The sequence below is a fragment of the Rhinoraja longicauda genome, chromosome 11 (genome assembly GCF_053455715.1).
Source record: "Rhinoraja longicauda isolate Sanriku21f chromosome 11, sRhiLon1.1, whole genome shotgun sequence".
NCBI lineage: Eukaryota > Metazoa > Chordata > Chondrichthyes > Rajiformes > Arhynchobatidae > Rhinoraja > Rhinoraja longicauda.
Window position 1 is genome coordinate 28039248 of NC_135963.1, and position 15493 is coordinate 28054740.

General features: G+C 39.7%; 1 protein-coding gene across 1 annotated transcript in view; it reads left to right on the plus strand.

The window, feature by feature from the left end:
• agbl4 (AGBL carboxypeptidase 4) overlaps nt 1-15493 on the plus strand; it is a 318402-nt gene that overhangs the window by 204874 nt on the left and 98035 nt on the right. Inside the window, exon 7 of the mRNA XM_078408101.1 lies at nt 1441-1530. Within this exon, the coding sequence (XP_078264227.1) occupies nt 1441-1530 (90 nt within the window). The remainder of the gene's footprint in view (nt 1-1440; nt 1531-15493) is intronic.

The window sequence follows — 15493 nt, forward strand, 5'->3', positions numbered from 1 at the left end:
CTTTAAATTATTTTGATTTTCTATGATAAAAGTACTTGGAATTTATACTTAAAAGGAATATTTGTCAGGGATTTAGCTACAATATGGTAAAAGATAATTCCATAACCTAGGTTCCCTTCTACTGGAATCCTATCAGCATGAGATCAATGACCCTTTAATTATTCAAAAATACAAAACTAGATTAACTAGGTTCTATTTAGGCAATGTGTGCATAGTGTTAACAGGATATTACTTAATACACATTTATATTGAAGTATTGCATATGGACTAAATTATGGCGTGAAATTTCCACAGAAAATCCAAAGAGTCGTTTCCTCCCTTTATCCTATCCACCCCTCCCCGCATCTTCATTGCAACTGAAAACTAAGATGTTTTCTTCTCCCTTTTATTTCTGACAAATATCCTGTGATCTAAAACATTAATATAGTTTCTTTATCGACAGAAGGTTTCAAACTACCATGTTTCCAGCAGATTTTCGTTGTACATTTTTCTAGCATCTGAAGTTTATTTGATTTTCAGTTAAACAATTACGATCAATTGAAACAAATAATTTGACTTTGAAAAATCTTCCCGAATTGTTTTGCCTGGTTCAATTTGGAACCCAGCAAGATCAAAGTATATAACTCCTGACAGTGGAAACTATTGTGATTGTGTCTCTCTGTATAAAAAGGTCTAACAGCAGAATGGACAATTATTAAAAATTAAGATAAATCAATATCTGTCCAATAAAATAGGCTGCCTGCAGACCTGTTACCCCCGGGAAGGGGTATTTACATGATTACACAAATTAGCCCCATGTCTGTAAATGAACCTTTTGAACACCAGGACATATAAAATTAGGTCCCATAAAGTACAGAAATAGCTCCACACTGGTTAACATTGTACACGTCTGGGTCCGGGTAAGGCAACTATGTGCAAGATCCCACCCAGAACGATGGCGTGCATGAGTGTTACAGTGGCCCAGCTGGTACAGCTGCTGGCTCACAGCGCCAGAGACACGGGTTAGAACCTGATCTCGGGTGCTGTTTGTGTGGAGTTTGCACGTTCTTGGGAAACCCACGTGGGTTTCCTCTGAGCGCTCCTCTTCCTCTCACATCCCAAAGACATGCGGGTTTGTAGGTTAATTGGCCTTTGTTAATTGTCCCCAGTGTGCAAAGAGAAAGTGGGATAATATAGAACTAGTGTGAATCGATAGTCGGCGTGGACTTGGTGGGCCTGTTTCCATGCCGTATCTCTGAACCAAATTAAACTTAAAGAAAACTTGTTTTAAGCAATGTTTTTCTATGAATCTTACCTAATTTTAACTAGGCTGAAGCATTTCCTTTCACGATGTAAAATGAGTTGGTATCTAACAGATTGAAACTATGATATTGAGAATTATACAGAAATGATGTCTCCTTTGTAATTTGTTGATTCTTGTTTGGTTCCTTTTGTCCTTAGTGAATCTCACTCCAGGAGCAGAGCAAAAGATCATTTTCATCACAGCTCGTGTTCATCCTGGGGAAACACCTGCGTCGTTTGTGTGTCAGGGTAAGTCCATCATAACATCTCTCAGTTTAGTTGCTGATTATGTGAAACAGTAAAGCCTTATGGTAGTTATCTCCATGATGGATTAATTTGTGACCAAAATAAACTGAGGAGAAGGATTCCTTCTCAATTTTCATCATTAAAATAATGGTATAATTAAATTTGTATTTTTAATTGAAGATACAACATACATTCAGGATAGTTGCAACATAGCTTAAATTATTAAGCTTGATTTTCCTCTTTTTATATTCTTCTTCTTAGCATAACATTATGGCAAATATAAGAAGAAAAATATACAGTCCTTGGAGGCACATATGTCCAACACCACCATCGCTTGCTCCTAAGGAGTGCTACGTACTGACAGGTGGCTTGTTTCTTAGGGCAGGCAGCTTGCCACCAAGTTTAGAATGATGTATCTGGAGAGATTATTTGAATTACAGAACGTTTTACCAAGACAAGGGATGTCCTCTGCTCAAGAATGTGTTTGTGAGAGAAATTGTTGAAAGGGTAGGCGGAAAAGTGTGGGAATGCAATGAATAGGAGCTAGATGGATGCCATGGGCTGAATGACCTTCTGTGGCTTTATAAGAACTGGATCAAAGGTTATGCTTTTCAGTAGTCCACATACATCCTTCTCAATACGAGTGGCCCCATGTCAAATAAACAATTATACGCTTAAATATCCACATCAGCACATATCTTTACATGCACATGACTAAACATGAACATTGTTTATATCAAAACCTTGTATCAAATTCTGTTCTAATACTGATACCATAAGGGAACAATACCCAGGTATATTTATGACTTCCCTCAGACACAAACGACATAAAGACAATTACAACAGCAGCATCATGGATATGCAGGCAAACTTTTCATCAGGCATGTGAAGTATAACTCCAATACTTTGGTATGCAACTGATGAAAACCCCCCCTGGCTCACCAGACACCTGTTTACTGTACTTCTTTTAAACATACTGGGGTCCAGATTATATTGCTGTCTTTAAATATATCTGGTACACTGGAAAACTTATTATATGCTGTATCACATCTAAAATGTGTTAATTGAAAGTTTGTTGAGGAATTTATACATTTACATCCAATAGTCTGGAAAATCTACTCGTGTGGCATCATCAAAGTCCCAATAATACCAAATTATCGGAGTTTTACGGTATCCATGCCATTGATCAAAGATTATTCAAAGCATTAGAAATCTCTTATCTCTTGTTCAATCTTGCTTCATAAACTCATTCTGAAACTATGTTTCTTGTTCTTTCGAACATAGAAGTTAATATTAGCAAGATAAAATACATGCTGCAGTACACTACAAGCTATCCCATTGCTGTCTTGAGGCATGCTTGATGATGAAATGTAATATTTGTGGCTCAACATTGCTGCAGAGCCATTTAAGATGTCTTCCTTTGCTTTCCCAGCTTTCCACAAAGCTCTTTGCTGCAACCAGCTGCCCCGGGTGAGCCATCAGAATAACCTGCTGAGAGGAGCAACTCCCAGTGCTGACAGCTGCTGTCAAAGAGCAGCCCTTTGTAATGTGTGCCAATCCCAGCAGAGTAGCATCGCATAAATCATTAGATTAGAGTATAAAGAGGCTATACAGCATACAGACAGGAATGCAAGAGAAGCTACTGTTTCATATTCAAGAGGATTCAGTTCAGTCACTGGTGCTGATTTGCCTTGGTAATATAAGCTTCACGATAGGAAGGCATTTATGAGAAGGCTCTTGTTAAATGGTCTAAAACGCTTGGAGCTTTGTTTAGCCTGCCAGATTTAATGCATGAGAGGAGTAGCAACATTGGAGGAGTCCATGTTGATTTTCTCTTGAGCTATAAACAGCCAGGGAAACCTTATTTACACTTTAGAGGCATGTCATTCTATGCCAGGTGGTCAATGTTGAGAAAACATGGTTCTGCCTGTATTGAAACAGAGTCACAGTGCTCCAGAGCTCTACTTTTCTACAGAGCCCAGATTGTCTCAACGACAGCAGACGAATGTTCTGCAAGTCTTTGGTGCTGCTGCCAAGGAGCGGACAAGATCAATTCCAAGGTCTAGGGTGAGTTGACAGTTTCTGAAGGGCGTGAGAATAGTTGTGCAATCTGTCCAGCACCAGGTGTTATTTATACAACACCATGAGAGTCCAGTTGGTTGTGGATGAACTGAGACTCAGGGCCTCTCAGCATGTGAGGATCACAGGGTTAGTCCCTGCCACTGCCTACAAGCCTACACCACCACACAACAAATACTTTAATTGTATTTCGCATATTGCAGGTAGCCTGAGAGGATACGTGTGTATCTTGGAACCAAGAAGCAATCAGGCTTTCAGAAGGCAGGTTTTTCAGAAGCCAAAGAAAAGCTCAGGAGTGTAGTGATGGGGATTCAACCCCGTCTGGAAATTAACAAACTACTAGTGGTGAATAGGTGTTAATTCACTGTTTTAGTATGTTTGAATTGTAACCAAATATATAAATGGCAATTGAAACATTCGTATGGCTCATTTTGAGTGACCAATTTAACTTAACAGACTATAGATTCTACTTGTGCTTTGCTGAGGTAAGTCAGGGAAATACCTTGGAGTTCTTGTGCAACTATCACTGCAAAGCACAAAATAATTGGCCAATGCAAGTAAATGCAACTTGCACCCTATCAGATAGTTCGATTTCAGTGTCATGGTTGCCTTTTCCTTGGGTAACTTTCATATTTTCTCTTATTGAAGAAAACAGTACATCTCACTGCATAAATGAGGCGGGTGGCCTCACTGCATTCTGAGTGGCACAGTATTACACAATAGAGTTACTGTCTTACAGCCCCAGGGACGTGGGGTTGATCCCAACTACAAGTGCTGTCTGTATGGTTTGTACATTCTTCCTGTGACGCAGGGGGTTTCTTTGGGTGCTCTGGTTTCCTCCCACACTCCAAAGCCATATAGGTTTGTAAATTAGTTGGCTTTGGTAAAATTGTAAAATTGGCCCTAGTGCGTAGAATAATGTTAGTGTATGTGGTGATTGCTGATCAGCGTGGAGTCGGTGGACCAAAAGGCCTGTTTCTGCCATGGATGTCTAAAGTAAAGTAAATGCAATTTGAAATGCCATGTCTGGCCATACAATCTACTCTGTGGAGTCAGGGATCAGTGATCAATCAATACTGCTAATGACATCCTCGCAGCTGTCTGACTCCCTTATGGCATGATGATTTAACATTACCAGTAATAGCAGATTCATGCGGATAGTTCAAAGGTTTATAATGGTGACTAATATAAACACGGTTTTCTCATTAATAATACAGAGAGACACCATGATGAGTCTGTACCCAAAAAGAAAAGCCAATTGCCAGTGATCTGAGGTGCCTTTGAAAATATTTGAACCATCTCAAACTTTGCAATGTAAGGCCTTCATTGCTTCACATCTCACTGTTTGAGAAATACCTGTCATTCATCATTCATTGTTTGAAGAAGAATCTCAGAAGGGTAGAGGCAGATAACTGCCTGAAGCAAATCACACACAGTTCCAAAGTCATGTTTCTTTCATAGAGATCTAGTGGGAACAGTAAGGTCTGTCAAATCTGTTTGATCTGTAAATGTTCAGATCAATATACCAAATGGGTTGCAATGTCACCATTGGGCCATTGAGAGTATTTCATGACCAAGTGAAATGATGAGCATTCTGTAGCAGAAGGATTCCATTGATTTAAGAGGCCATTGTTAACTGCCCTTCTGGCTTACTGAATGGTTCTGCTATTTTTATTGTTCAGGTCTGAAATAGCTATTGGGCAACTTGAACGCAGTCATTTGAAGGCATTTGGAAGGTTTTGAAATGAGTAGAGCTGCTAGCCACGATGCCATTAAAAAGCTATTAAGCTGGAAGAAGTACAGAAAAGATTTGCAGAATGTCATCAGGGCTCGCTCGAGAGACTAAGTTATAGTGAGAGTGCACACGGCCTTTTTTCCCAGGGCTTGGCAATCAAGAACTGGAGGATTTAAGATAAGGAGAACAACTTGATAGGAACCTGAGTGGCATTTTGTCCAACCAGAGAGTGGTAAGTATATAGAATGAGTGGTGGAAGAAGTGGTTGAGGCAGGTACAATAACAGCTTTGAAAGGATCTTTGGATGGGTACATGGATAAGAAAGGTTCAGAGAGATATGGGTCAAATGGGTGCAAAGGGCGTAGAAGGGCTTCTTGGGTGGTGTGGACTTGTTGGGCCAAAGGGGTCTGTTTCTATATTGTAATACTCTATGATTTTATAACTATTGAAGAGAGAGGTTGAAGATGTCAGTGGTGACTGTGGCTAGTTGATTGGCACAGGATGTCAGAACCTGTCCAGGGACTCCATCCAGGCCAGCCGCTTTCCAAGTTTACCCTTGTAAAAGCAGATCTTACTTCTGCCGCTGAGATGTATGGGATTGAGTTGGTGGGGATAGAAGGATACTCCTTGGTGGAACCTTGTTTGCCCGTTCACAATGGTTATAAAAGACATTGATCTCATATGGTAGCGAAGCTGGAGTTTAGAAGGATGAGACGGGATCTTATAGAGACATATAAAATTATAAAAGGACTGGACAAGCTAGATGCAGAAAAAATGTTCCCAATGTTGGGAGAGTCCAGAACCAGGGGCCACAGTCTTAGAATAAAGGGGAGGCCATTTAAAACTGAGGTGAGAAGCAACTTTTTCACCCAGAGAGTTGTCAATTTGTGGAATTCTCTGCCATGGAGGGCAGTGGAGGCCAAGTCACTGGAAGAATTTAAAAGAGAGTTAGATAGAGCTCTGGGGGCTAGTGGAATTAGGGGATATGGGGAGAAGTTGGGCACAGGTTACTGATTGTGGAGGATCAGCCATGATCACAATGAATGGCGGTGCTGACTCGAAGGGCCGAATGGCCTCCTCCTGCACCTATTTTCTATGTATCTGTTTCTGTGAAGCATCATTGCCAGAGAGTTCAATGGGGTCTCATTGATGATTAAAATTAGGAATGTTTGTGTTAGACTGGAGACCAAGAGAAACTGAATGACACTGGTGGAGATAGTAGCGATACAACTGAGAGAGGGTGCTGAAGGTTTATTAATCACAGCTGATCTATGTAGATGAGATGTAAATAGAAGGCGCTAAATGACACAGAGGAGAAAGATTAAAAAAACCAATGCTGGAACTGTGCAATACAAAGCACTGCTTTTATTAATGCGGATTAATAAAGGAATGACAATAGACATATAAATATAATCTACAAATTCAGAGCTAATAGGGCTATTAATGAGGAGTGACAGGTGAATGCACAGATGAAAGGTTGTGACAGAATCTTTTTTGTGCTATAATTTCCCTTCAGAACTAATTAAGCACTCAGTCACCATAGCTTCCTGGATTGATTTAATTTAAATTGCCCTTTAGTCTCATAAGGCAAATTGAAGGAAATTGCAATTACTTTGTGGCCTTTTCAAGGGCAGGTGTTTGTTATATCACATTAGTAGTACAACAACAAGGTTAAATGCTGCATCCAGATCAAAAACCTGCAACGTCAGCCTTTAGTTTACATTAGACAAGTCTAAAAACTCAATTTATCTGTTTGCAATAGTATGTTTTCACCCAGTACCTGTTATTTTAACCACAGAAATTGAGATACTGCAAAATTACATTAATCTGGGTTATTTATCTTATAAAGTAGATGTTATAAATTGAATACCTTGAACAAGTATCTAGCAATTATCTGTCCCGCTGAGTTACTCTGATTTTTTGTGTCTATCTCTGATTTCAACCAGCATATGCAGTTCCTTCCCACACAAATATCTAGTTCATTTGAGAATTGAAGTATGCCTCAATAATTTCACATATTGATACCTATCCACCTAAGTACTTCAATGATGACCCAATACTCATGAAAAAATAACTGGGCCAATTACTTGTGTAACAAACTCAAAATAAGAGTGGAAAGTGGTGAGGAAACCTTAATGATTGGTTTCCATTCTTTCTGTGTTTCTTAAAATCTTTGAGACAGGATATTTGTGCTTGCAAACCATGTGTTTGCAGAAAGTGATGATAGAAAGAGGCACAACACCCCTCCAACAATCACCTAAAACATCACTATCATGAAATTTAAAGTTATGTGTCACCCTATAAAATAAAGGATTTATGTGCACTTCCTTTCAAAAACCAACAACATTTCTTCTCCACAGATATTGAATTGGGTATTCCCAACAACTGCAGTGGTTTGTATCCAATTGTTCAGAGGTACCTTGCTATTGGCACATTGTATGAGAATGTGGTGGAAGCCAGGCCTTCAGAAAGGAAGTAGATAGTTACCAGAGAGAAATTACTTGTGGGAGTGTGAAGAAAGTGCTGAGGTATGGGACAAACTGGTTTGCTCTACAATAACCTACTTGGGCTAAATTGACCAAATGACCACATTTGTACTGTTCAATGGATTCTATGATTCCATGGTCAACTGACTTTCATAGAGCATAGAACAATACTGCAGTTGAAAAACCCTTGATGTCTGTACTGACCATGATGATAATTTAAATTAATACCAATTGTCCCCACATGATGTATATCTCACCATCTCCTGCCTCTTCATGTTCCTGTCTAAAGCTCTTTTAAATTTTGATAATGCTCTTCAAACAAGGTTTTTATTGTACCTACACCTCACTATGCTTGTGCAGAACACAACAAACCTGACTTGAATTGAAACACTGCTTCCCCTGCCTGTTCATGTGCTTGTCTAAATGCCTCTTAAATGTTGCTATTGTATCTAGGCCCACCACTTCCCCTGGCTATGTGTTCCAGCCACCAACCACTCTCTGTGAAACCCCCCCCCACCTCATAAATCTCCTTTAAACTTTCCCTCTCTTGCCTTAAATCTATTTTCTCTAGGATTTGACATTTTCGTCCTGTAAAAATGACTCTACCCTTTCAGGGTTAAGGGAACCTATTAGGATTAAGGAAGTCCTGTTTGCATTCTATCCTGTGTTCTGAGATGGCTGATGGGGCAGAAGAGCGGTATTTTCGATGTGGTGCCATTTACACTGGGTTTTCATGTATTCTGGATTAATAGACTGGGGGTTCTCAATGCCAAACTAAATGCTCCTTCGTTATTTTGTGTGGTCATGGATCAGGCATTCACACAAGTTGTTGGGGACGTTATACTTTCCCAAAGTGGCTTTGAGAACATCCATAAATTACTTCTTCTGTCAACCCGGATCACCCTTGCCATGATGGCACTCAGAATAAAATGCCCAGCATATGAACAATGTGACCTTCCCAACAAAGCAGACTGAGCGAACTAAGCATTCTAATCTTGGAATAGAATGGGAGACCACAGATGTTGCTTTACATGCTGGATTCGGAAGGTTTTGCAGAGCAGAGTGTAATCTCTCCAGTGGCGTGTGGTATCTGCTATGGATGGCCAATATGTCAAATCATTCAGCAAGGTAGGATTCACTGCTGCCTGGTAGATCACAAACTTTGCACTGGGTTTGAAGTCTTGATCTTGGAATACTGTTTTTCTTAGATGGCCAAAGGTGTTGCTGATTAACTGAAAGTAGCTTTGAGTAGTTTCATAGTTGATGTCTAGCTTTGTTGAGAGTTAACTCAAGAAATACGGGAAGTGGCTCACATTTCCTTGGGAAATCACAAGGCACCATTGCACAGATGGGTCGGGTTGTAGAGTTTTTTTTTGTTTTCAAACGTTAATTGTAAGATTTCAGCTTCAATGAATGAATTGTTAATTTGTTGCTCAGCCTGCAAACCAGTATATGTGCAAGCATTGTACATATACTGAAGCTCAGTGATTGAAGTGGTTGCTTCTGCAGTGGTAGCAACATAATCTGAACAGTTTTGCATTTGTCCTGCATATTAGCTCTACTCCAATGGGATCTTTATTAAGGGCGAGATGCAACAATGAAGGAGAAAGATTGAGAAAAGTGTTGAACCGATGGCACAGCCTTGCTTGATATTATTTTGCACAGAGATTTGGTCTAATATGGTTCCACTGGTTGATAACAGCTTATATACCATAATGTGGCAGACATAGGGAGAAGACAAATTTCTGCTGTCAACCTCATTTGAGAAGATTGATGCACAGTCTCTTTTGACTGTGTCAAAGGCTCTTCTGAGTCATACAATGTTCTCTGAATTTCTTTTAGAATTGATGCATCCTCTTTTGCCTAAATATTTGAGGAGTTTGTGAACTTGTGTCTGAAGTTTTGTCAAGTTTTAGAACTTTAGGCCTGAGGCTTTATTTCTCAATTGTCACTCTTTATAACTTCTGAACCTTGGGATATATTTTTTTTAAATGAACTGTGTGAATATTCCAGAAAATGTAATTTAATAAAAAGATTCCTGCCGGCTTAATCAGAAAACACAAAATAGATTTCAAACAATTGCTTTGTTTGTTTAAATGTCTAAATGTTTAAATATTTTTAAATGTCTTCTTTCTCTACTCCTGATTCCATTAAATGCCAACTGCCCCAAGTGACAATTAGCCATCTGTAACCTTATTGTTTGACTGGATGTATTGCAATTTATCCCATTCCATCTTTGCTCGTGCTCCTTCCATCAACAGTACATCGGATCATTGGTACATAGCAAGGATAGCTGTTTGCAAAAAGGAATGAGAACTCTAGATAATTCTAGCCCTCTAGCCATGGAGTTAGCTTCCTTATTGATACTCCAAGCAAAATCTTGTGATGCAATGTGTATCAGTTAATGAACCTTTGGACATTCTGAGCTTATGTTGCTGAGGGATATTTTCACAGCTGGATTCATTTTAAGGTGAAATTGCTCAGTGTATTATGAGAACTAATTTGCTGCAATAACATTCATGCAACATTATTGTAATTTTGATTTTGCTTTTGAAATTCCCAGATGTAATACAGTTTTAATACAAAACATTGATTTTTGGGGTTTTCTACATAGGTGATATTTTAAATTTTTTTTCTCCAAAGAGCAATTTCAAAAAATGTTACTTTAAATATTGACAAATAGAAATGCGTATATATAAGAACATCGGAGTATTATAAACTCAAAGGCTGACAGCACAGAAACAGTCCATTCAGCTCACCACATTTATGCCGATGATTTTGTTGATCTACACTAATCCCATTCGCCCACATTGGTACTGTATTCTATGCCTTGCCCATTGAAGTGTATGTCTAAATGCCTTTTAAATGTAGTAATTGTATATGATTACACCACCTCCTCTGGCAGTGCTTTCCAGATATCAACCACTCTTTGTGTAAAAAAACATCCCTCATATCCCTTTTAAAGCTCCTTCTCACCTTAAAACTATGTTCTGCATAATGTGTTTGATATCCCTTCCATAGGGAAAAGATTGTATTTAGATTCACTGATATACATGACAGCTCACCAAAAATCATAGAGGATGAATTTTTCCTCAGACTTAAACCCAAATCTATCCATGTTAGAAAGAATGAATGAATAAGTTTTATTGGCCAAGTATGTACACATACGAGGAATGTGCCTTGGTGCTCCACTCGCAAGTAACAACACGAACATACAGTAAACAATTAAGAATAAAGCATAAAACATTAAAATATTAAGAATACAACATTACACTTTAAACTTGTGAGTGAAATAAACCAGAGCAAAAAGAGACTACAAACTTTTGGTTATTGAGTAGAGCTACTACTTGCGGAGAACAGCTGTTTTTATGTCTGGCTGTGGCGGCTTTGACAGTCTGGAGTCGCCTTCCAGAGGGAAGTGCTTTAAAGAGTTTGTGGCCAGGGTGAGAGGGGTCAGAGATTATCTTGCCCGCTCACTTCCTGGCCCTTGCAGTGTACAGTTCGTCGATGGGTGGAAGGTTGCAGCCAACAACCTTCTCAGCTGATCGAATGATTCATTGCAGCCTCCGGATATCGTGCTTGGTGGCTGAGGCAAACCAGACCATGATGGAGAAGGTGAGGACAGACTCTACGATGGCAGTATAGAATTGGACCATCATTGCCTGTGGCAGATTGTGTTTCCTCAGCTGCTGCAGGAAGTACATCCTCTATTGGGCCTTTTTGACTGTGGAGTCAATAGACAATAGACAATAGGTGTAGGAGTAGGCCATTCGGCCCTTCGAGCCAGCACCACCATTCAATGTGATCATGGCTGATCATTCTCAATCAGTACCCTGTTCCTGCTTTCGCCTCATACCCCCTGACTCCGCTTTCCTTAAGAGCTCTATCTAGCTCTCTCTTGAATGCATTCAGAGAAATGGCCTCCACTGCCTTCTGGGTCGATGGTGGTCCCCCATTTAAGGTCCTTGAGGCCTACAGGACCGGGGATGCACACTTCTATAGGCAGGCCAAGTACAAGCTGAAAAGAGGAATCAGAGCTGCCAAGGAAAGATACTCTTGAGAAGCTGAGGAGCACGTTCTCAACTAACTCAGTTTGGAAGGGCTTGCAAGAAATCACCAACTACAAGAGGAAAAACCCCCACTCCTTGGACCTGAATGAGTTCTAGTGCAGGTTCGAGAAACAGAAACATAACCCTGGGACCCCCTCTCTCCCCACCCCCCCCCCCTCCCCAATCACCACTTCACACCTACTCACAGCCTGACTCCAGTTCAGTCTGAAGAAGGGTCTCGACCCGAAACGTCACCCATTCCTTCTCTCCCGAGATGCTGCCTGACCTGCTGAGTTACTCCAGCATTTTGTGAATAAATCGATTTGTACCAGCATCTGCAGTTATTTTCTTATACTCCAGTCTGCAAAGGCTGGCCCCTACCCCCCCCCCCCCCCCCCCCCCCCCCCACTCCTCTGCAATTACCACTTCACACCCACTTACAGCCTGACTCCAGTCTGCAAAGACTGGGCCCTCGTCCACTACATACCCCCTCCATGCTGCCCAACATCAGTCTGGACACTTCTCCATCTCCAACAGACACTAAACAGTTGCTTCCTCTGTACACTCTACAGCAACATCATATATTTTCTCTCAGTCATTTGCCTCTTTTCTCTATACATTTTCTCAGATACTACCAGGTTGGGGATAAAGATGGGTTCCCGGGTAGAATGCCGGATTGTGGATACTTATTGGAAAAGGAACATTAAGGACATGTAAACATACCTCTCTAAAAACTAGTTAATATGAATTTCCTTTTATGCTCCTGCTGACCAGTATAAATCCACTACTGTAATTTATGGCAACTTTGAGATTTTTTTTCTTACATGCGAGAACTATTGTCGTGTGAAGCAGCTTCGTTGAAATCTGAAGCAAGTGCCCCACTAACAAGGAGCTAAGGCCAATTGGTGTCACCATGTACTCAGCGGGACAGACTAGTTGCTCTGTGGCAATAAGGGAGAGATTATAGAGCAGTCTGTCAGATCATGGCAATCACAATCCATGCTATTATCTCTCCAGACTATTAGTATTTGATGGATACGATCAATCCAGCTCAAAGTGTGTAGGTGGACATATATGGTTGAATAATGATTGCTGAAGACAATTAGCATGACACTGCTATTTTTCAGGGCAGCAGAAATACCTGGCTTTCCACCTTCCCTCCGGACCACCATGTCAATGGAACATGGAAAATGACACGTATGCCCCAAAATAAAGATTGAGAGATGCAGCCAGGAGGAAGCTGTTTTGATAGCGTTTTAATCCCGAAACTTTCAGTGGATTTTAAACAGGCATCTACTCCTTGGAATTCTAATTCTTGGCTTCTACAAGGCAGATGCATTTTAAGAGGGAAAAGATAAAAAGACATGTATGTAAATTAAAAAAAAATCCTGCAGATGCTGGAAAACTAAAACAAAAGCAGAAAATGCCAGAAGCTCAAAGGGGATTTGGCAACATCAGTGGAAAGAGAGATTGATTTAACATTTTGGGTTGAAGGCCTTTTGTTCCTTGGTTTTGACAAAGGATCTTTAACCTGGAATGTTAACTTTGTTTCTCTTTCCACGTATGTTACCTGAACAATAGAGCTTTTGCAATGGCTCAAAGGGAGAAAAAGCATTTTCACTAACAAGATAATACTGATGAACATACTGATAGATGAGTGTAACATGGTGAATGTTATATAGGGCACAGCAGGGTATAACTAACCATTGTTCATGTATTGGAATGTATTGTAAATCTCACACCTTATCCAGACAATGCAAGCATATCTGTAATATAACACAAGGCAATAAGCAATCTCATGGAGGCAAATGCTGTCTTACAGCATTCCAATGTTACTGTTCAAATTATTCTTATCTTCTTATTGTGTAAGAGGGCAATTGGTAAGGTTCATCACTCTGAAGTCCTCCATTGACACAGTCTCCACAGTCTGGAGAAGTCTGAAGAAGGGTCCAGTCCCGAAACAACACCCATCCCTTTTCTCCAGGGACGCTGCCTGACCCGCTGAGTTACTCCAGCACTTTGTGTCTATCTTTGGTCTCTGTATTTCCCTCAAGTGTAAGTGACAAACATACCAACCAAAGTATCAGATGAAATGAAATAAAATCAAAAATGCTGGAAAAACCTTGGAAAAGACACATTCATCATGTTCTCTTTCCACTGATGCTGCCGGATCTGCTGAAAATTTTCATTATCTTTGTTTATATTTCAGATTTCCAGAATCTATAGCTTTTGTTTTGATTCTCATTATTGAATAAAGTTATTTGCTCAAAAATGTACACAATCTATTTGAGAGCACAATTGGTATTGAATCAGCAGTCACTGTGCTAATAAAATATCATCTACTACTGAACCCTTTTTAAAGTCAACATGTCTTTGAATTGCAGTGGTTTTCAGAGAGTACTGATAATCACTGGCAGTGAAAATGATCGCCTAAGGATGTGATTTTGACACTTTAATAAGCTATGGACTTAATGCATCACATTGAAATAATTCACCATTATTTGCATATTGGAGCTGTGAATGTGCATTAAACTTTATCATTGCTAGTTAGTTATTGTATTCTGTAATGCACTCTGTGGTTTCACATTTGTGTTTTTCACCTAATTATTGTTACTGTTGCATTATCACATTCTCAGCACACAGTTGTCTGAATGCAATTACTTTTCTCCTTTGCATCAGATCTCTGTTATTCCCTCTCTTGTCTGCCTGTTTGTCTCTCTGTCTCTCATGCTCTGTGTCTCTTTCTCCCATTCTTCCAGTCTATAGACAATATTTTTTTTACATTTTTTGTCTTTGTAAAACCAAATGTTACAAAACAACTTGTAAACCTCATTATTGTATGCCAGAACTTCAGTCATTCGCAAGGTTCTGCAAATTATATTTGACGTCTAAAAACATAAAGAAAAGCAATATTCCACTGCATACATTCATGCACATCTGTTGTTAAGAAGATGGCCCAGAACCATGTATAAATTTTGAAACATAACAACAGGATGCCTGTTTATTTTACAGCTAGTTTAAATTTATAGGATAAAACTAATTGCTATCAACTGTACAGCTTCAATAATTTTATTAACAATACTTGCAGAAATAAATATGGTAGCTAGAATTTGTTGCTTTTATGTTGATGTATCTAATTATGGTGGAAATGGAATGAGGCATGCTTGAGGTAAAATAAACGAAAAGCAAATCATCCAGAAATTTCAAAAAATACTGTTGCTTCATTCAGTATGCAAAGTGAAGATTTCTGTGAAAGATTAACATTTGGGCATGGGTACATGAGTAATTTTAGATGCAAAATGAATGACTGATAACGTTTCTGAAGGAACAGGCCACAATATTTTGCAAGTACCACTATTGGAGTTTTGTTCTGTTATACCTGTAACTGTTGTAGACTAAGATAGAAACAAAATGCTGGAGTAACTCAGCGGGGACAGGCAGCATCTCTGGAGGGAAGGAATGGATGAAGTTTTGGGTTGAGACCCTCTTCTCGACCCGAAACGTCACCCATTCCTTCTCTCCAGAGATGCTGCCTGTCCCACTGAGTTACTCCAGCATTTTGTGTCTATTTTTGGTTTAAACCAGCATCTACAGTTCCTTCCTACACCCTGTTGTAC